At 40.0% G+C, this 23,552-nt stretch overlaps 1 protein-coding gene across 1 annotated transcript in view; it reads right to left on the reverse strand.

The window, feature by feature from the left end:
• The window catches only part of NBAS (NBAS subunit of NRZ tethering complex), a 317,167-nt gene that overhangs the window by 217,530 nt on the left and 76,085 nt on the right, over window positions 1-23,552 (reverse strand). Inside the window, exons 13-21 of the mRNA XM_059405174.1 lie at window positions 20,346-20,409; window positions 19,048-19,241; window positions 17,581-17,838; window positions 16,708-16,833; window positions 13,395-13,546; window positions 11,974-12,114; window positions 11,638-11,716; window positions 5,826-5,930; window positions 5,066-5,202 (exon numbers count right to left, since the gene is read on the reverse strand). Coding sequence (XP_059261157.1) covers window positions 5,066-5,202; window positions 5,826-5,930; window positions 11,638-11,716; window positions 11,974-12,114; window positions 13,395-13,546; window positions 16,708-16,833; window positions 17,581-17,838; window positions 19,048-19,241; window positions 20,346-20,409 — 1,256 coding nt within the window. The remainder of the gene's footprint in view (window positions 1-5,065; window positions 5,203-5,825; window positions 5,931-11,637; window positions 11,717-11,973; window positions 12,115-13,394; window positions 13,547-16,707; window positions 16,834-17,580; window positions 17,839-19,047; window positions 19,242-20,345; window positions 20,410-23,552) is intronic.

Consider the following 23,552-nt stretch of genomic DNA (forward strand, 5'->3'; position numbering starts at 1 on the left):
AGCCAAGGCTCAACTAGAGAAAGTCAAGGTTCTGCATTAAGGATGACTGCTAACACTTATGTAACATTTACTTGATGCCACACACTGTTCTCAGTGTTGTATAAACACTGACTCATTAGGCATTCTCACAATGCAAAGAGGTAGGTGTTACAATCATGCCCATCTGACAAGTGAGAGGACTGAGGTGCATCTAAGAAAAGGTATCCAAAAAACACAAACTAGACACCTTGGGCTAGAATCAAAGCTCTTACTCTGATCCTACTTCAACAGTCAACTGTTCAAAATACAACTTTTTAAACCAGGTTACTTCCACCATTCTAGAAAGATTCTACAATAGGAAAAGAGGCATAAAATAAAAAAATTAAATAATCTTTCTAAAACACGCCATAAATACAAAAAATCCCAAAAGTTAAAAAACATCCCTTTTATAAAAACCTATGAGCAAAAATTGTGGAAGCTAATATAGTAAGAAATATCACCTTTGTACTTCAACTAAAACAGTCCACTCGAATATGAAGTATACACATTTTATAGCAACAACAAATGATAGATAGCTAAGAAAAGACATATCGTCTATGATAGAAAATGTAATTTTGAAGTTTTACAAAAACTTGCTCACATTTTATCATTTGCCAACACACACGATAACTTAAGAGTGACAATATCGCACACAAAATTAACACATGCCACAGAAATTTCCCAGCAATCACACTCATCAAATTTGGTTCAAACAAAACTGCAAACTTTGGGTAAATGCCAAAGAGAAAGTTCTGCCTACAGAATCTCAACATGGGGCAAATAAAAGGCCACTTTGTTGATGTAACTTACTATTACTTCTCAAGATATTACATGGCTTGGACTCTAAAATGCAAAACCCTACCTACCCTCCCATGTACACTCTACACAGTGAACAAGACACAAGGTCCTTTCCTTATGGATCTGCTACTCATTTATTCACTCAACAAGTGGTCACTGAGTACCTACAACGTGCCAGGCGATCTTCTAAATGCGGCAGGGGCTAAGGAAGGGAAGAAAACCCAAGTGCGAAGTAGAAAACGGGATAAGTAAATAGAACTCAAACTAAGGTAGGGGTGATAAAATCTAGGAAGAAAATAAGGCAGGAAAGGAGAATTTGAAGTAAGGGTAAAATCATAAATAGGGTGGCCAAGGGAGATGAGGCAGAGTCGAGAGGACAACCAACCATAGGATGGTAGGTGTGCGTACGGGGAAGAAACACCTGCTCAGGGCACAAGCAGTGGGAGGGAGCGAGGCTAGGGAACGAGAGTGGTCAGAGGAGGAGACTGACCTGTGAGAGGAGATGCAGAAGAAGTAGGAGGCCTGGTGACCCGAAGATATGGGAGAAGGGCGCACCAGGCAGGAGGCATAGTGGCCACGAGGCGCCAGGGTGGCAGCAGGCATGCCATGGTCCTGGGCGGAGGGGAGGAAACGCAGGACTGGACATGCCATCCTAAGGGTAAGCTGAAGACCGTGCAGAGTTCACAGCCACGCTGCCTCTGGGAACCATACACTTCGAGGTGGGTACCTGGTGTCAAACCATCTAACCATCTAACAGATCACTGAAAAGTCATTTCTTGCAAAATACAAGTGGAGGGGCTGACAGGCTGATAAAGCGGGATGACACGGACGCAGCTGCTGCGCAGTATGTACGCTCTGAGAAAATCGAGCATGTGTACAGAAAGTTCTACCGTCCTTGAAGGCACTAAATGAGGAAGAAAAATTAGTTTTCAAACAATGCAACTGAAGAGGCTTTAAAAAAAAAAAAAAGGCAGAAAAGGCTGCAAATGTATTTAGAGTCTTTTCAATTCTTATTTCTTCTCAGTTTGAAAGCACGATGCTGTATGCAGGCAATTCTCTTGCTGCCTCAAACATACCTGATTAATTTCTGCTAAAGAGAAAGCATGTTTTCCTCACTTCAGAATCCCTCCCACAGAGCCAGGCATACAAAGAGCGCCCAGCTCACTGTGGGTGGGGACGAGAGCACTGCTGTTCCAACAGAACAGACACTTTGTGCTGCTCTGACTTGAAAGTGATTGGAAAATAAATACCAAGTATCCGAAGAAGAATAAATTTCCTCAAAAAGGAAATGATTTCTATAAATAGGTCTTATTGATCCACACATCTATTAGAATGAAACTTCAAGCCGGGCAAGAGTCAGGCTTTAACCCTAAAATAGCACTGGACTCCGGAATTAAGGCCATCGGAGCCTCAGTGAGACACTAACCAGGGCACCTCCATTGTTAGAGGTAAGAAGTCTATTCTGTTTTCCTTTCTAAGGGACAGCCTTTGAGCTCTCTTATAAATGGACACAAGAGCCCTAATTGACCCAGCCAGCAAACATTTTCAGAGACTCAACTACACAAGCACCACCCTAGGCCATGAGAATCCAAAAATTTGGAGGAGATGGTCTCCACCTTAAAGAGTTAGTTTTGGGTTAAGGTTGGATGCTTATTAAAAAAGGAAACAAGGGCACCTGGCTGGCTCAGTGGTTAAGCCACTGCCTTCGGCTCGGGTTATGGTCTCGGGGTCCTGGGATCGAGTCCCACATCAGGCTCTCTGCTCGGCAGGGGGGCCTGCTTCTCTCTCTCTCTCTCTGCCTGTCTCTCTGCCTACTTGTGATCTCTCTCTCTGTCAAATAAATAAATAAAATCTTTAAAAAAACCCAAACAATAGAAACAAGAGGGAGAAAAGCTGAACTAAAAATGACTAACTAAAAACACACTGTAAAAGGGTTATAGAACAAGAACAAAGAATGATGAAAATATAGGAAAAGGAGTAAGCGTATGGAAGACCTCACAGAAGAAGCTACGCCTGAAACGTAACCACGGGTTTGCTTTGCAGCCACATAAAATCATAAGGAGACAGACATTACTGTTATAACCTACTGTTGTTCCTCATTCTTTCTAATTAGAGCAAAGCTACACTCAATGAGACTTTCTTGAGAAACAAAAATCTTTATTTCCTTAATGCGTTAAAATGAATATAAAGACTCCTAAAAAACCAGTCTTTTCAAAATTTGTCTAAGCAACATATCCCAACATGATGATTCTGAATAACCTTATCTTCTATTACCCTCTGCTATAATATGGTATAGGTCAAGTATTTGTCACAATTTAAATTGGTTACAACAGCCAGTAAAGGAAGCAGAGGGCATTCAGAGATAACCCAGCACTGGGCCTTGTAAAACTATTTTGCATACCAATTGTGAAATCTCAGAAAATCCTATGTTTATCTAAGCAGTCATCAGGAGACAATAACCACAATGAACTCAAATCTGAGGACAGATTACCTTTAAAAAAAAGAAACTTCAAGAGAGGATAGCTCTCTCCCCCACTGCCCCCACCCCACCCCCACCCCCCCCACCCCCCCGTCTTTTTTAAGAGAAAGCCCTTCTCTGTACTAACAATTTATAGTGGAAAAAAGTCATTTATATTCAGATTAGATCTATTTTGCAGAGAGCAAGAAAACAATAAAATTATATTCAAAAATACCTATGAATATACATTCACAAAATACATTTTACATATCACTATAAGGATATAAAAGAAATCATATAAAAATGAAAAGAGCACCTTAAACTTCTTTTTGTTCACTTTTAGCATGACAAAGACTTTTTTTTAGTACCAAGAGTAGTACAAAATGAGGAATTAGAACTTGTTTTTTGAGCTTTCTGATCTACAACTACAAACGAATATAAGTTGCAAGTCTTGGCCGTACTTTATACAGAGTCATACTACTAAACCTCTGTAAATCTCAGTTCTCGGTAATAAGAGGGATAATACCAAAAGTAGAAACCACAAATACCTATGTAGGAAATACCTACTGATTACTCTATAAATGTTCATCTTCACCATCGATACCTAAGCCTACAAATAGGATAGTGCGTGGGGCTGACAGGGGAGAAAGAAGGAAGCTGAATGATCCCCTGAATTCCAGTAACATCCCTTAAAAGAGTTAAGTTGCCAGTACCTAAAATTTGTAACAATGATTTCAACTGGAATAGTCCTAATCTCTTAGAGCGTTTTAAGATCACTGGGCGGACTTCATAGATCAAGTCACACGTTACTCAACATATGCAACACGAACAAGTAGCACAGGGACTGGCAATTCAAGGTAAAGATAAGCAAACTCAAAAAAATCCTGAAAGGATATAAATCATGCAAATCAGTGACTGAGCCACATTTACTAGTAGACGTAAAAGTCTCACATTTACTGACCTAGTTGACTCTTTGGATGCAAAAGGTCACGGTCTTGCCTTTGACCTCAGGGCAGTAATGGACACAGTGGAGTATCCTTCACACTCCTCTCAGCCTCAGGCCTGGAGCTAATAGGCTACCTACCCATTCTGAGCTAGGCACGGAGGCAAACTTATTCTCTTTTCTTCATTCTCATGAAGAAACATTCTGGCCTCCACAAACCTACTGGGTGATACAATGAGGACCACTGAACTTAGAGTCTATGTCCCACACCGTGACCCAATTCTCAAATAGACTTGAACTGAGATAAAGAGCATCGTCCAATTAATAATTAAAGGGAACTTTGATTTCCCATTTGTCTTTCTCCCACTACAATTTCACAGGGGGGAAACAGTTATTAAGAGTCAAGATTCAGACGTTTTTGAGTCCCCTGGACCTACCACCTGATATTTTCAGAACTACTTCATTTCTAAAAGATCTAATTCACAGTTATCCTAAAAACTGTTCTTAACCAAAAAAAAAAAAAAGAAAGAAAGAAAAAAACCACAAAAACAAAACAACTGTTCTTAACCATAAAAACATATGGAGCACACACCAGGAAAATCAAAAGGCCTTCATTAAAAAAATAAAAAGTAAGGTTCATGTTCATTAAGTTAAGGTGATCCTCCTATGCTAGACACATTTTGGCTTTGAGGTCATTTAAAAATAAGTTAAAAATAATTTTATAATCAGAAAAAAGTTTAAAGAGATTACTTTAAAGTTAATTTTGTTTAATTCAAATTATTTAGCATGAAACAAAAAACTGTTATGATTTAAAAAGAAGGTAAAATTCAGTAAACCCAGTCACATACCAAGCTTCAGGCAGCAAAACAGAATATTCATGTGGAGAAGTGGTCTCTGGGAAGTTAGAGAGAATGGCAAGGCGATGAGGAAGCAGGTCTGATCCATGATAAGTGAACAGAATTTCTAGGGCTTGTACGTTACTTTCCTGTATAAACAGCAAGGGGTAAGTTTCCATTGTAAGCCTTAGAAATAAAGGAATGACTTTGTAGGACAACATTCAAACTCCTAAAAGTAACTTTTTATGCAGTTCTGATTTAAGGTACTTTGAAATATTTCTAATTCTTTGTAGTCTGCATCACATTTCTCAACCTAGTGTCATAAAAATCACTTACTTTTAAAAGTCAGAATGATGAATAAACACTTTTTAAAATTTTATTTGAGAGAGAGCGTGAGAAAGACTCTGAGCACGGCAAGGGGCAGACAGAAAGGGAGAAACAGACTTTCCGAGGACTCAGGGCTCGATCCCAGGACCCTGAGATCATGACCTGAGCCAAAGTCAGAAGCTTAACCAACTAAGCCACCCAGGTGCCCCCGCCTTTTTTTTTTTAAAGATTTATTTATTTGCCAGAGAGAGAGAGAGCATGAACGGGGGAGGGGCAGAGGGACAATGAATAAACATTTTTAAAAATATAATTCCATCTTCTCTACATTAATATTAAAACAAAAAATGAAATGATGGTAAATGCATGCAATAACATTAACTGTGTGGCTCAGAGATTTAGAAAGTGTTAATAACCATAATTATTTTATTTACAAAAAAGAAATTACCCGAGCATAAGTTCTTGCTGAGAGAACAATATTCTGATTTCTGAACTTCTTAAAGAATTCAGCATCATATCTCTGTTCAGATGCATGAGGCACTCCTAGGATTTCCTGAGGGGAAACAGCGACTTCATAATGAAAAGGCTTTTAAATATGGGTGACAAGAAAATATTAAAAACCTTTACAACTCTGCCTCCCTAAATAAATAAGCCTTGAATTAATTAAACTATCAACTGTTAACTGAAGTAGTACATCTGCATTCTTGCCTTTATTTTGAAAATAGCTGTATTTATAAATACTGTGAATTAAAAAAAATTAAGAAGTAAATGAAATGGGCAGTAAAAAATTAATTACATTAAGACAACCAAAACCCACCACCTGCTGAAAACAAGTAAGCCACCATTATACATGGCAGTGCAGTATGAACACCTGCATTAACTTCACGGCTGCTGGTGATTGATGTAAAATGCAGCCTGAACCATTCATTCATTCAACAAATATTTACTGAGCTTCTACTATGCACTAGGGGCACTATGATAGGCAGCAGTGATGCCATGAGCAGGACACATTTCCTGCCCTCCAAAGTGCTTAAAATCTAGTGGGAACAAGCAGGCACACAGGAACAGGCGAAGGGAAACACACACAGGAGAGTCCTATAAAACTGGTCCTGGGAAGATGGGGAAGGCTTCCCGGGGGTGCCCCAAAGCTGGGACATAAAACACAAACAGGATGGCCATGGCAACTGCAAGTAAGGATCTGCCCACGGCAACGTATGACATAGGGCTCGTTGTCTGTCATGCTTAATGCTGAACCCCAGATCCCCAGCAGTCTGCTTTTCATATAATAAGTAACCAATAACTACTTATTGACTGAATTCATTTACTGAGGTAGGAGAGAGACAAGGAGGAGGTGTGGAGGAGGTGGGGGGGAGGGAGACATCGAGAAGGTCGCTGGCAAATATGCTAGGCTTGGAACTCAAGCACATCTAGGAGGAGTCACCCAGAAGGCAGGTGGCTAGATCAAGAGTTCTGGAGCGAGGTGAGTCACATACATGCCACACTTACACAGAAGTGAGTATGATTTCAAGGGAGATCAAGTTGAATGAAAACAGCCTTAAGGAGCAACATCATTTAAAGGATCAACCCAAAAGGAAAAAAAAAAAAAGGTAGGATGTCGGGGAGGACGAGGGAAGGTCAGGAATAGGCATCTGAAAAGCAAAGCAAATGAAGCAGGAGCTGCAGAAGCAGAGATGTAAGGGCAGGAGGGGGTGGGGGGGCTGTTTAACACATATTCATGGAAACCAAGGAAGAAAACATTTCAAAAATGTTCTCAGTTCCCGGACTCCCCATCCACAAAAACCGCTCCCTTTGTCCCACCCCAGTTATGCATCCTACCAGCTCCCTAGCTCTTTAGCATCCCCCGAAGGAAGTCTCTGGGACATCTCCATGTCCAACAATGGATTCTTGAGCAACTGATCCTTCCTCCACCCGCCAGCTCAACCCAACACATGGCATTCCAGCAATTCCGCAATGTCACTGAGACATCCGGCCCACTGACCCTACATCTTTCACCTGCTCTCTCTCCTCCAAGTCTCTTATCCCTTCCAACCGGCTTAGTCCCTGGTCACCATTCAGAGATTTCTTTAATCCCTTGCTTCTTTCCCTTCATCATACTCACCTGGCAAAACCTCATCCTTAATCCAAAGCAACTAAGAACCCTGATTACAAGGTACCAGGAGTCTGAAAAAATACCACAAAATCAAGCTGACAATTCTCATTTCAAGATCTCAGCACGGTTGGAATCCTGATGCAAACGAACCAACTGGAAAACCATCTATGAGGTGACTAGGGAAATCTGAACATGAAGGGGATAGGAGAGGATATTAGGGAACTGCTACTAATTTTCTTAGAAATAATAATGTTATTGGGTTATTTTTTAATTCTTTCCCAGTTACAGACACATAAGTATGGGTGAAATGATAAGATGTCTAGGATTTGCTTTAAAACAACTAGCTGAAAGAAAAGGCAGGAGTCGAGAGTAAAAGATACAAGATTCACAGATTGGTTGAACTGGGCAGTAAGTACACCCGGGTTCATTATACTCTTCTGCATCCTTTAAGGAAGATTGGACATTTTATAAATTCAATTCAAATCTGCCGTCCCTCCACGGTACTACATTTCCCTAACATGTTTGCTCCCCTATGCTGTTAGAAACTTCTCCACCATTCTTCCATTCTTTCCAGACCTCCAACACCTATCCCGTCTCCATTCTCAACTGAAACTTGCTTCATACACTCTGATGGACACTGTTAGATGGGATATTCGCACCCACTGAAACCGCACATCTACCTGCATCTCTACCAACAGGATTTCCTTCCTTCAGCTACAACAGAAAAATTATAGCCATCTGCTCCCCAAACCTTGTTCATGCTCCAAATCCCATTTCTATAATCATGCCATTATCGCCTTTTTCTCCTGTTGGATAAATTCCTCCTCACCCTCCGCTGCTTCCTTCCCATTAGCATACAAACAATTACTTCTTTCTTCTATGGGGTGGGGGGGACTCCTAAATTCACATACATTATCTTCTTGGGGCCTTGAAACAAAACTTCCAGAAGGAGCTGCCTACAATCACTGTCTCCCCTTACCCACATCCTGTTCTTCCCTAAACTCACTCCACCTCCTGCAGTTCAAGTCCACTCCTCACACAGCATGAGAAACCTTTCAAATGTGGCCAGAAACTGTCCTAACCCCCTCTTCTCCCTTCCATCTGTGCTGGGCTCCCTGGTAGCCCAGCTCCCCCCACCAGCTCACTCAGTCAGGAACACCCCACCCCCTTTCTTCATATAGCGCATGCGGATTATCAGCAGATTATCAGCACAGGCTAACAATCCGGCAGGCCTTGTTGTGAGTTCCTGCTTTCTCCTTAAGCAAATCACTTTCCTTCTCCAAGCCTCAGCTTTCATATCCATAACACTAGAAGGAAAACACAACCTGCCTGAAAGACTGCTGGGAAATAATCCGGATTCAGTACCCAGCGCAGTGGCCAACAAACAATAAGTCCTCAACAAACGTGCTGATATTTAAGGTAGTCTCTTACCTATCAATTGCCTCAACAAATATTTGCTGAACTCCTCAAGAAGCCAGGTACCCGTCTGAGCTTGGGGATACAGCAGCCACCAAGACAAAACCCCTACACCTTTCTGGAGCTTCTGCTCCCATGTCTGCCTTAGAGCAGCACTCCCCAGTCCCCTAAATTTACCTTTTTTTTTTTAAGGACTAGTTGGGATGACACTTCCTATATAGTGTCTTCTAGGACGTCCCCAGGAAAAACCGAATGCCCTTCTCCACCGCGTTCTTTCCTAAGTTCTTCACGCGTAATTGTCACCATTTATGCCTACATAATGTGGACTCCAGGACACTTCCTTGTTCTTATCTCCACCTCCAGCACTGCCATGATGGCTGGTACCTACGAGGCACTTGTGTCACATAGAAATGAATCCACTTTTATCTAATTTATCACAGGATTCATAAAATAAGCTTGCCTCAGGATTAAAATGCAATGCCTATCTCTACTACTATCTAGCTGGTGAGCTACTGTGTCTGAACATCTTCATTTTTAAGTTTTAACAGCCAAATTCATCAACTTCACCTACTTCTCGAAAGCCTAGTTAGCCTAATTCTCCAAGAAAGTGGGCTCAAAAAATACTTTAAACCAGGCACTAGTGAACATACTTCCAACTGTCAGATAGGGAAACAGCAATTCGATAACTGAAGGGGAATGAAAGAAAATTAACTGAATAGTCAAACTCTGAACATTTCATGGAACTCTTCAAGATCTCAAATCAATAAAATTTAGTAAAACAAAGGCTAAGACAACGTAATAAACCCTATCTGTACTGCCTTCTGCAGCTCATAACATGCTTTTATATATTACCTCAAAATAAAACTCCAGTACAGTAAAACAATAGGCTTTAAAATAACAGGACCATCCAACAATCAAACTAGTTGTACCCATAAATAAAATTATTAAAAAATTTTTGCAACTTATTTGTATAACTATCATGTTTTCTAGTAACCATAAACAGCCCTCTTTTATCAGTGGTATTTTGTTTGAAAACACTTATTTTATTAGCAGGTAGGAAATCAAATGCTTTTAGATTTGCCTATAGGCATTAGAAGTACTAAATATCTCCATTATTCTGGGGACAAGCATCATAATATTAGAGGTCACATTTACGGAGCACCTGCTGTGTGCCATTACCAAGAGCCGAGAGAGCTGTTTCCACAGAAAGGAGGACTAACATAGATGGAGGAAGTAATCTGCAAGTGAAGTCAAACTTTAAAAAAGTTAGGAATTTATATCAATTTCTGGGTAATGTCAGCTGTGAGGATCATGTGAAAAAGCAGCCTAAACTATGTATTTTTCCTGAAATACCTTTAACAACATCTGAATGTTGGAAACAGTCAGTGTTTGTGTTCCTAAAGAAATAAAAATAAAGTATACCTTTTTTAAAGTTCAAGTGTCTCCATGAAAAAATGTTCATCATCACTAGGCATCACAGAGATTCAAATCAAAACCACATTGAGATACCACCTTATACCAATCAAAATGGCCAAAATCAACAAGACAATAAACAAGTGTTGGAGAGGATGTGGAGAAAGGGAAACCCTCTTACACTGTTGGTGGAAATGCAAGTTGGTGTAGCCTCTATGGAAAATAGTGTGGAGACTCCATAAGAAATTAAAAATAGAGTTACCCTATGACCCTTGCAATTGCGCTACTGGGTATTTACCCCAAAGATATAGATGTAGTGAAAAGAAGGTCCATCTGTACCCCAACGTTTATAGCAGCAATGGGCACGGTCGCCAAACCGTGGAAAGAACCAAGATGTCCTTCAACAGACAAATGGATAAAGAAGATATGGTCCATATATACAATGGAATATTGTGCCTTCATCAGAAAGGAAGAATACCCAACTTTTGGGTCAACATGGACAGGACTGGAAGAGATTATGCTAAGTGAAATAAGTCAAGCCGAGAGAGTCAATTACCATATGGTTTCACTTATTTGTGGAGCATAAGGAATAACACGGAGGACATGGGGAGATGGAGAGAAGACAGTTGGGGGAAATCGGAGGGGATGAACCATGAGAGACTGTGGACTCTGAGGAACTAACTGAGGGTTCTGGAGGGGAGATGGGTGGAAGGTTGGGTGACCCTGGTGGTGGGTATTATGGAGGGCATGTTTTGCATGGAGCACTGGGTGTGATGCAAAAGCAATGAATTCTGGAACACTGAAAAGAAATTTAAAAAATAAATTAAAATAAAAAATAAAAACAAACAAAAAAAAATAAAGTTGAAGTGTCTCATTTTGGCCATAGTTACGACCAAAGTTCAACCAACTAAATTCAATGCACTAGCAAATCACTAAAATAAAATGAGTCAGAAATATTCATATTAGGATTACTAAAACCCAGTGTATACTGAAATTCAGTACTGGAGACAGCTATATGCCATAACCTTAAAATCAAAATGTAAAATCAAAGTAAATAAAAAGCATCACATACCTAGAAAATACAGATACACTGAAATGGCTAAAGTGTTTCTGCTCCCTAGACTAACATGATTTCTGCCTTCCACAGTCTCTTAATTTTTACCAAAGCAGTTATATAAGAGAAACTGCTTCTGCACAAAATGAATTTTTCCCAAAACATACATAGTTAAAAAGATCAAGAACGTCAGATATTAGGGCAGCAGTATCATTTATAATGATAGACTGAATAAACCTAATTGATTTGATTAAAACTACTCCTTACCTCATAGGTTGCAAGTCGATCCAAGTAGGTTAGTAATTTCCGTCTACAGCGGCAGAGTTCTTTTTGTTCCAGAGTTAACCTGTTGTGAATAGCTGTGTTAGGCACTTACATTAACACAGAAGCGCACTTCTCTACGAGTTAGAATAGAATAAAAATAACAATGTTCCACTGAGCCCCAAACTGACAGAACAGGACACAAAAGCATGAGGATAAAATAACACCAACTGCGTTTGGTTTGCGTTGCTAGAATAATTCACAGCAATTAATCCTCATGAAGAGCACACTTAAGTGACCAGTTATTTTTAAGAAAGTACCAAACAGTCATAAATCATTTACTTTGCGAAGTTCACTAATTTAAGTAGTTCTCGTCTCTTGTTGATCTTTTTCTCCTTTTTATTCATGGCAGGCTCTTCACTGGGTGGTGACAGCTCCTCATAGGGGATATTGTCAATGTCTACTTCACCAGGCAATGTAAATCTGGAAGGAAAAAAAAACCCAAAGCTATTAGTGAAAGCTGCTTTCCCCCACTCGGGCTGATTTTATCACTAAGTTGCTCTCCATAGAAACAGAAAGAAGCAACTATTTGAAAGAAAGCTTTTGTATTGCAAGGAACGTGATTCACTCATTATATCCACAGGATGGGCAAAAAAGTCATCACTAATCGTCATATACAATAATTTTAATATCATGGCAATGAGAACTACTTCGGAAAACATGTGAGGTTTATACTTATCCAATGTGAAACAGCCCATCGAGAAAATGCTGCCCAGAGTTTACAGTCGGAATCACTTCTATTTAAGGTTTCAAAATGGTTTACTTAAAAGATAAATAAATAGGGGCTCCTGGGTGGCTCAGTGGGTTAAGCGTCTGTCTTCGGCTCAGGTCATGGTCCCCGCGTCCTGGGATCAAGCCCAGCTCCATACTCCCCAGGGAGTCTGCTTCTCCCTCTCCCTCTGCCCCTCCCCCTGCTCCCTCTTGTGCATGCTCACTCTCTCTCAAATGAATACAAATCTTACAAATAAATAAAGTAAATGAATAAATAAATAAATAAAAGTAAACTAAATTTATGAGGTGCCTGGCTAGCTTGGTCCATAAAACATAGGACTCTTGATCACAGGGTCACGAGTTGAAGCCCCACACTGCGCATGGAGATTACTGAAAATTAATTAATTAAAGTACAAAAAAACAAGGTCTGAAAATGACAATGAACGTCAGTCTCATTTACAGTACTTACTTGTTAAATATATTATCACACTTATATCTTTAAAAAATTCCAAATGTCTAATGAGCTATGACTCCTGTCAAATAACTTTACTATTATTATCGACAGACACTTGTGTGGTACTTACAGGTTTACAAAGTGCTTTCCTAAGACACACGATTTACTCACTCGAATTCTCTAAAGGAGGTAGGAAGCCAAGACAAACAAAATGAATGAAGCTCACACTTGCCAAAGGGGTGCTGCTAACTGGGAAGCCCTCCCAGGTAAGTGCCTTTAGCCCACAGCTAGAAGCTGCCAGCATCCGATAAAGGTCTGTAGAATCTGCTCTTTTCCTAGCATCAAGCTATCATACATACACACATTTAACTCAAAGGAAAGAAAGCTGTGACCTCAGATAAGAGGAGCATTGATCGAAGGCAACTGTCTCATTACAGGATAACCTAAATAAAGAAAAGTTTACCCTCTGCCATGCCTCAGCTTTAATATTTTCACAAAGTCACCTTTCCTCTTGGATCCCGATCTGTCTCTGACCCACCTGCCGTCGTCGGCTCCTCTCCCTATGGCCACCAGAGCCTCCAGATCTGTGCCTTTCAGTCCGTACTGAAGCAGCTCCTTCGCAGCATCCACATTTTCAGGAACTCTTTCCAGACACTCATGGAGAACCCAGGATCGTTTCTTTATTTTGCTCTGGATACAAATAAAAGACAGCGGCATTAAAGAACCCAGGACATCTGATAGCATAGGACAACTGCCTTCCAGAATCATAAAGCTAGACCTAAGGAAGTAGAGCTACCCTAGTCCTTAGCCACAGGTAGCTGCTAGAGAAGCTTGACAGGAAAAAGCTAATCCCTAATGGTAACTGGAATGAGACACAGACAATGAGATTCCTACAATTTTCTTTTTTTTCTTCTACTGAAACACAAAGTTCAGGACTCCTTCAGAAACATAAAAAAGATCTCCCCAAATTTTTATAGCTGCTTATTAGTTTGCATTTGGGCTATCTAACATAGTAGAACAGCAAGCAGAAAAGCAAGATAAGACATAGTCTATTTTAACGACCATGCTGCACTTTGAAACAAAACTAATGAGGCACAGGGCATCAGCGTTCTAGATTTACTTGACCATGAGATGTAACACAAAATGTAGATGATAATTTCATCATAAAAGCCATGATGTGCTATTCTTTGGAAAGACCAAGCGCACATTCCTCCCTCCCAACTGCTTCCTCCGACCCCATCCAAAATCCCTGACTTAGCCTCTTCCAAGAAAGGGTCATTGTGGTTATAAATTTTAAGTAAAATTTGACTCTTACCCTGCATTCCTTTATACATTCCATTCTATCAGTTCTTTCCTCATATGCCTCTTAACTCATTTTCCCTTCTCCAGGTCTATGGCCTCCATACCAGTCCATGAAATCACCACATGACGCCTAGGACATCTTTGCCTTGGTAGGGTTTCCCACCAATACTCCCCCTCCATGCCAGTTCACCTTCTACACCATCTACTTCTGTGCCTCCAACAGTCAAAAATCCACAACACTTCCCCATTACCCTAAGGATAAAAAGCCTAAGTCATCACAACCCTTCCACATCTTTCAGAACCCAAGTCAATGTATCTTCTAATCATATTTCCCAAAGTTCCTTGCTGTTTAATATCTGATGCGGCAGATGGGTTGACTTACAGAGCTCGTAAGGGGGCCGGGTGCTAATGCAGACATGAAACGATGATTATGACAAATTTAGTCGATGTCACAAGTCATGCTCATTTCCTTTGAATTTGTTCATATCATTTGTTCCATGAAGAAAAGCTTCCTCTCTTCTAATTCCAGGATGCCTGTTCTGAAGTCTCTCAAATCTACTCAGAGTGTCTTCATTTTACAGCCTTCCAGAACCACTGGGTCTAAAATGATTGCTACTTTCACTGGGTTCCCACAGCCTTTATCTGGAATCTTCTTTATGGTGATTTATATTTTAGACATGAACCTTAACAGAAATATTATAAGCTCCCTAAAAGGGAAGGCCAATTTATGCTTCTCCTGTGAACCTTTCACCTTCTCTCGCCTAGTACTTCTACTCTTAATTGCCTACTTACGTAGCTGAATTAGGTATTTCTCCCAATAAAAAATGTACTTGCTTTGTCTCTGTTAACACCTGTCAGCTCCTTCAGGGACCAATATTGTCCTTTACTGTGTTCCAGAGAAAGCCCTGAATGGGCACACATAAACTCACAACTCACTGTCCTGAGTCACAAAAGAAAGAAAGAAAGTCACAAAACAGCTTTGGTGTTCTGATCTTCTAAAGGAAATACAAGGAACTTCCTCCTTTATTTCATTATTTCTCATGCTTTCTCTTCTCTGGTGTCTAACTTACTAACAGTTTGTCTTCCGATTTGGTTGAAGCATTAACTTCTTAAAACTTTCTCACATTATGTTATTTTTAATTACTCATGTACAATAATTTTATGTACAATTTTGTACATAAATGTATAAACATTATGTATCATTTTAAAATTATCATGAAATTTCCCCAACATTTCTTAGATCTTCCTAAATGCAAAGGCATATTCCCTTTTTAATGTCACATGAGAAGTCATGCCCTCTTTAAAACCTGCCATAAATCCAGCTGTGTCCTCACAAAGGTGTCGAGGGTTCCAATACACAGGCTATGTAACAAATTTAACCCAGGCAGCGGGCAGCAGGAAGAGTCCAGCTGCAAGATTTAAACAAAGAAAGCAAATTTGGCAAGCCTGATATGTCAAATATCTAATGCCTCTCAGCTTCAAGAGCTCTCCTCATGGCCAGTCATGGGATGGACAGCATTTCCATTTTGCAACTGACAGAACATGGAGCTTCATCAAGAGAGGGCGCTGGAGGGCCACTGCGGAGGAAAGGCTCTGGTTTCTAGCCCTAATGTGCTCAGGTTCTAAACTTGTCCCTACGGCTTAGCAGCCAGCAGTGCATGTAGGGGACCCCTGGAAGCGGCTGCTTCCGCCTTTATTCCCGCTGAACAGAACGTCCAACTGAATTTCAGCTGAAACCCCCACGGGCAGATTGAGTGAATCTCCAAGGCCCAGGGGAGTCTTCCTAGATGATGCCCATCTGCAAACTAGGAGCTTTTTTTTCTTTTCGGTCCTGGCTATGGTTCCTTCTCTGAGGTTTTCCAACCCCCAGCCTCAGCTTACCAGGGCGCCCTAGCCACAGGCATCAGGCCCATCCATCCCACCTCCTCCAACCTGCCAACCTTGGCAACCAAGAACCAGCCCTGGCCCGAGGCATCCCAAAGAACTCCTCCATCCAGTGGGCGCCAGCCATTCCTTCAAAGGTCAGTGAGGTCTGAATCCCATCTCAAGGGAGCGGGCCTCCCCTCCAAGTCTGCTTCCTCCCTGGGGATGCTCCTTCAGCCCAAAGGTACTCCCTAGGGTTCTCTTTACCCCCTTATAGTAAATCTCACTAGAAAAATAAGGCTCCATATTAAAACTTTCCCTGTTCAAATTACTGGGTGGCTTCTAGCTCCTGAGCGGACCCTGAATGATGTAGGCGAAGAAAAGTAACTGAGCTAGAGGAAAAGAAAGGGTTAGGCAAAGTAGTTAACTGGTACTTAACTACCAGTAAAACCAGGCAGTTAACTCGTTTATCAGTGACTATCTGTTCCCCCATCTTCAGCACGAAGTCCAGCTGCAAGGCCAATACAACGAGATAAAAGAGAACTTCTCCACACTGAATAAAACACGCTTCAGCTACAGAAATGTCAGCAACATAAAATGCTCCAATATGAAGCCCCAGCATTCCCCCCCTCCAAAAAAAGCCATGCATTTGAATTATACCATGTTACCAAAACATTTAAACATACCAGGTAATTCTGGATCGAAGCGATGTTGACTGCGGACTTCCTCCACTGCCTCTGATAGACTAGATCCGTATCCAGGCCGTAGGTCTGGGCCAGACACAAGGCTTCCTCATACTCTTCACTTTCAATCTTGGAATAAGGAAATGGGAACAGGAAGGTTACATTACTGACTGGTCCACAGTGTCGCCATGATGAGGTCACGGATGAGGAAAATCCCCTCACCTCTGCAGCATGTGACCCACTGATAACTAGTCTCATGAGCCCGGGGGGGGTGGGTACCAGAAGCCCACCAACCTGCTGAGCGGCACACAGAGCACGTATTTCTCTCCACACTCAACAGAAAGCTGAGAGACAGCTGAAGTGCCCACATGTATAGAGTAAAACGACAGGAAAGGACAGCCAACAGCCTGACTCCTAGTCCAGGGCCCACCCAGGACACTGCAGGAACAACAGACATAACTGGAATGCTCAGTGTGGATTCAGTCTGCTTCCCAAGCAAACCCCTGACTGGAGAGCAAGCCTGCGCTTCTTCCCCCACCATCTGCAGTCGGAGCAGACAGCGGCACTTACCAAGGGTAAGGGTTAAGGTTAGGGTTAGGGTTAGACACCTGGCTAAGCCACAAGTGGACAGTCTAAGTGGATTCATCCTTCAATCACTGTTTTCATTTCGATTCCTCAGGCACAAAGCCAGCACTATTTTCAAAGCTCTACCCTACTGGTATTTCTAACACATCAATGTTAGGACAATCCCTCTTGGAAGTTCTGTTTTAAAAAATTGGGTTTTTTTCCAAAAAAAGAAAAACAATTGGGTTTTTCTCACTGAAATAAAATCTGGAGGCTTGTGAGAACTTTGATAGTGACAGCATGTTCCCTCACCTTTCTCTGATAGAGCTCCTCTGGGGTCGTGGAGCGTAAACTCACGAGGCGGTAGTTTTTGGTGATAGTTCGCGGGCGTTTCCGCGGAGGTGCGAATCGCTCCATTTCGGTCACCAGATACAGGCCCTGTTTGATGTAGCCAAAGTAGCGAGCCTTGGCAGAAACTTCCTGATCAGAATCAGAATCCTCCTCCCCTTCATCTTCATCTCCAGCCCTGGTCTCCAAACGAGATCGTTTGGGGGCAAGTTTAATCTCACACTAAATTGAAAAAGGAGATGTGAAATCAGTAAATCAGTACTGAGGAACTCAAGACAAGCTCTAGAGTCCATGAGAAAAATATTTTTAATTCTATTCCAGTTCCATGAGCCACATGGTGAAGACAAAGAACAGACTTCAGAGGAACCCAACAACAAACAGTATACCCATCAACAGTTCCAGAAATATCCATTGCATTATTGGCTCCAAATCTCCAAAACTAAACCCTGTTTTCATAATGGCTCATTAATATAATCTCCCAAATATAGGTCTGGCAATTATTTTAGGAAAATAAAAAGAATGCTAATTCCTTCACTTTTGACATTTTTGTACCTGCTGTAAAGAAACGGGATTTTTTCATCTATTTAGAAAACGAGCATGAAGGTATTTATTTGCTTTACTGAGAATGGCTCTCCTGCCCTCCTTCCCTTTTTAAAAAAAATGTCTAACAGCTTCACAAACTTCTGAGTCTGAAAGCCTGACTGTTAAAGATAACTTTCATTCCCAGACTTAATAGAGCTGCCTTCAATTTTAAGCCATGGCTCTCTTTAAATAACATCTGTAGACTCAGTAACAAACTTTGAGGTAAAAAATACTTGTGAATCTGCACTGATGTGAAAACTATTAAAGGTCCTTAACCTTGAAAGGCTTAGAATAAGAATCTTTAATGACCAAAACATAACTTTAAATTAATAGCTTCTATTTTCCAGTCTTTTGACATTAGACAAACAAGTTTTCTTGACTAAAAAGAACCAGAATTTTTAAGTTCCCAAACTTCATGGAAAGAGTTTGTTAAAGACCATATTTAAATAGAAATACCTTTTACATTTTAAGATGTCTAATCTAAGAAAAAGGAGGAAAGAAAAAAAAAAAAACTATCATGCCAGTGAAGAAAAAATGCTTTACGAAGAACAAAATGACTCCATTTTCTTCAGTCTTCTACAATGCAAGGTTTTTAATCGAAACAATACATCTTTATTATACTGCACTCGATCTCTGATTCCAAACACAGACTTTTGTTTTTAAGGACAAGATAAGATAATGGGATTGCTAAAATTTAAAAATCAAATGGTTAGCCATACTTCGATAAAGATAAATGGACAGCCATCACTAAAAAAAATTAGATTTACATTAAAATCAGGTGTTCCAATTTTTGGTGAAGTACATGCTTATTTTCCAACACACCAGCTTCTCTGAAAGGGAAAGCATTACCTCCAAACTTAAAAATCCTCCATCATGGGTAGCAGTGACTTGAGGTGATGGTTCGAACCACTCACAGGATTTTCCCAGTAAATTCTTCAAAGTTTTCACTGATGAAACAGTCAAAGCACCAGAGCAACGAGCCAGAGTCACTGCATTGGCTGCCCACCAATTTACATCTATCAGAGGGTAAAAGGACTCTTTATCTAATGGAGGGAAAAAAAAATCGATACAAGTCCATCCGTTGACGTGGCTTAAATACAACACATTTAGTCCAAAGATCAATTTAAAAACTGTATTTGGGCCCTAAACATGTTAAGTAAGAAAAAATAAATTGTTAAGTCATCACTCAAATTTTTACAAAATGGTAATTTATTTAATAAACATCTAAGTGCCAACAATTTACCAAAGTCCAAAATTCTAAGGATTCAAGAGTAAGTGTTCTTAGGTCTTTCCACTTAAAAAATGAAGAATGTAGGGATAATATCAGCATTTTCAACAGAGTAAGCTGAAAGTTTGGTACAAAGTATACATATCATTAGGTATATCAAAGTATACATATCATAAGATTGATACAAAGTATATATATCATCAGGTTTAAAAAAGGTTTTAGAAAATGTTCATATATCCTTTTTCAGACAAGCAATATGAGAGAATTATACTTTTTTTTTTTTTTCACAACATAGAAAAATTTATTTCAGTGTAGACCAATTCAAAAACAAAATGGCATGGGAATTCTGTATTTTTTTCAAGGCAGAATTTAGTTGAGAAAAATATTTATCAACTATCTACTATGTGAATATAACCCAGCCAAGGACTGCAAAAATTAAATCATAAAATTCATAAAAATTTAAGAAAGACATATAACAGTTTTCAAAGCTGATTTCCTCTTAAACTTGGGAAGGAGCTCAGAATCACCACCTCAAAAATATGCCATTTTGACATAAATATTTTAAGAAATTTGAGAAACCAAAAGTTCTTTTTCTTTGTCTTGTCACTTCTCTTAATAATTTTATTGTTCCTCTGCCAATATTCTCTATAAATAAGACCAATTTCCAAAGAACCCTTGGAGTTAACTCATTTCTGGGTATTCCCACGTGTAAGCTCAAGGTACACGCTAGAAACATCTGTTTGTTTTTTTCCTGTTAACCTGTCTTGTGTCAATCTAATTTTAGGGCCTCAGCCAGAGAACCTTGGAGAGTAAAAAGAAAAAGATTTTTTTTGTCCCCTACATATATCGTCCAAAGAGTACTTCTACTATACAACTGTAGTCTCTTAAGGTTTTAATTATCATACTTCATAAAACTCACCTTTGATTTTTTTCCTCTTCTCAACAGAGAGTCTCCAATCAGGATTAAGGTCATCATAACCTGGCTAAATATGAAAAATATGCATAAGACTTCTTGAGTCAACAATGTAAGAAAATCAAGAGAACATCAAGAACTGTGGATTTTCTGAAGTAACAAAATATGGAAATGATGCTTTCCTTCGATCTCTTAATTATACCTAGCTGAAATCTATTCCTCTCGATAATCTTGTTCTTACACTTCAAATGAGCGCATGCAACTACTGTGACTCAATTTAATGAAGAAAATAGCATGCATAAGAACAGTAAGATAGCAAGTATGCAATTAATACAAATGAGAGCAAGATACATGAACAGTTCGCACCCACTCTCTCTCTTTCTCTCTCTCTCTCTCTCCCTCTCACACACACACACACACACATTTACATTTTGGGAGGAGAACAACTCTGCTGTTGTAAATAATGTCGGCCTGGATGCAAGTCCTACTCCCACAACTTGTAAGGTGAGCAACCTCTTCAGGCCTCGGGCTCCCCAGCTCTGACAGGACTCTGCAACCCCCCGTTACCTGCTGTTCTGACTTCCCAGGACTAGGCATTTACTAAGTAAAAAAATATAGCCATGCAATCCTCAAACCTGATCTATTCATATTCTAATTTCATGGAACATAATAGTGTGCCCACCTTCTAGAATCTCAAATATCATAAAACAATTGAGACTAAGACACTGCCGGACATCCTCTTGGCTCATTCATTATTACATTTTCAGAATTTTAACAGTATGGGAAAAGGCCAGCAAAAATCATTTGTCTATTTATCTAAAATCGTAAGCCTAAAAAAAAAAAAAATGCTATATTTCATCAAAATATGCTTTTTCATCTAATGTAACAGAACAAGCATATATGTCTTATTAACAGTTTCTCAGTGGCTAACCCTTTAGAGCATGAAAATTAATACTTCCTTCCATGGCGTAAGAGAACTTCCTGATCTCCACTATGATAAATCACTCAGAGCAGCCCAAGAACAGAAGACATAATTCTTTAAACTTTACCCAAAAAGTTACCATAAAAGACAATAAATAGATTGTCCTGGTTTACTTTATCAAAAAAAAAAAAAAAGATAATTAGCTTTCCAAGACTTAGAATACCAGAAGGTATATATGTGAAAATAACCAACTAACTGAACTTATTTGATCGTTCATAGTGCACTTCATCCATTTTCAGTCCCCCTGAAACCAATATGGCTCCATGCAGATGGCTTCAATAATGGGTGTGTCTTGTGCTTTCAATTTCTAACCAGAAGGTGAGATTTGTTCTTCTGCATCCACAGCTTTGTCAGTCGTCCTCATATTCCCAGACCCATCATGGTGCTCACGTGTCAGAATAGCTAAATGCTGAATTAGGGAATGGATTAGTCTCTTAAATCCCTACACTCCAATTAGAATGCCTAAGGTATAGGAAAATGAGTTGACATAGTACTAGTATTCCTACACCCTCTAAGAAGTGTGGTTTCTTTTGCTCCTTAGTCAAAGCAGACGGTGCCCTTACACTGTGAGAGGGGGAAAAGAAACCAGATATCGTAGGCCCCACAACTCAAGCAGGCAGAGAGCTAAGAAACAGATAAAATTTACTACAACCCAAATTCAAATTTGGTAACTACCCAAAAAGAGGTACGGATAAAAGCACCAAGGGTATCAAAGGATGAAGAGACCATTTTGCATACAGGCTTGAGAGAGAGGGAGGGGGTTAAAGAGGCACAAAGAAAGTGCTACACTTGGTGCTCTAAGACTGGATAAAATCTGGACACAGAACATGGGTGGAGGAAGACATTCTAGTCAGAGAATATAACATTAACAAAAGTACAAAAAAGGTTAAAAATGACTAAATTTATTCAGGAAAAAGAAAGTAGGTCAGAAGGCACCTGGGTGGCTCGGTCGGTTGAGCATTTGGCTATTGGTATGTTCACCATGACGTCACTTCCTTTCAGGTTCCAACACTTCCATCTACCCAAAATAAAACCACGAACCCAGCAGACAGTTATTTCCCACTCCACCTCCCCTCAGCCACTCCCAGTGTGCTTTCTGCCTCAGATGGATTTACCTGTTCTGGATGTTTCATATAAATGAATTCACAGACCATGTAACCTCTTGTGTCTGGCTTCCTTAAAGTCATGTAACATTCTCAAGGTACAGCCACATTATAACATGTATCAGTACTTCACTCATTTTTATGGCTGAATACTATTAATATTCTGTCATAGATGTTAACCACAATTGATTTCTCCAGCCTTCCATTAATGGGCATTTGGGTTTTTTCCACTTGGGCTATTGTGAACAGTACTGCTCAAATACCTGTATCAATGTATTTGTTTGAGCACCTGTTTTAAATTCTTCTGGATATATACCTAACTATCTACATGCTATCACCTTTGCAGTACACCTAGAATTCACTCTAGATATGTGAACTAAATGTTTAACCTCACAGTAGGTGTGAGTCTGATGAAATTATCTGCACAGTTTATTTAAGAAAGAAGCTCAAGCAAAATTCCAAACTTCACTCTGCTTCAGGCTATGAAAGCCTGAATGAAAGAAAATTTAAGAAAGCAAAGAAAAATACTAATTTGAAGGGATAGATAAACCTTAGGTTCACTAAAACATTATTTGTAATAGCCAAGATAGGGAAGCCACCCAGTGTCCATTGATAAAGGAGATAAAAAAGAGGCGGTATATACATACAACGGAGTATTACTCAGCCATTCGAAAGAGTGAGGTTTTGCCATTTGCGTGGCAGCATGCATGGACCTTGAGGATATTATGCTACGTGGAGTCAGTCAGACAAAGAAAGACAAATACTATACGGTTTCATTTATATATGGGATCTAAATCACAAAACAAAGGAAGAAAATATAAACTGACTCATAAGTACAGAAACCAAATAGGTAATTGTGGGAGTGGGGGGAGATGGGCAAAAGTAGGTAAAGGGGATTAAGAGGTACCTCACCGCCCCCCAAAAAAGCTGATGTTCCCACTGCTTCCCCCAGACTTAGACTTAGCAACCTTCGTCCCTAAGAACTCTGTCAGTGAGGGGACCTGTGATCTGGCCGTGCTTTAGGACATCTGATGAACACTCCGTAGGCTAGTGCTTTGAAAGCAGAGTCACCAAGAACCCAGGACTTCCATGAAAGCACGCCAGGGGTACTCACAGCTGGGACCATGC

This window comes from Mustela nigripes, chromosome 7 (assembly GCF_022355385.1).
Source record: "Mustela nigripes isolate SB6536 chromosome 7, MUSNIG.SB6536, whole genome shotgun sequence".
In the NCBI taxonomy this organism is placed as follows: domain Eukaryota; kingdom Metazoa; phylum Chordata; class Mammalia; order Carnivora; family Mustelidae; genus Mustela; species Mustela nigripes.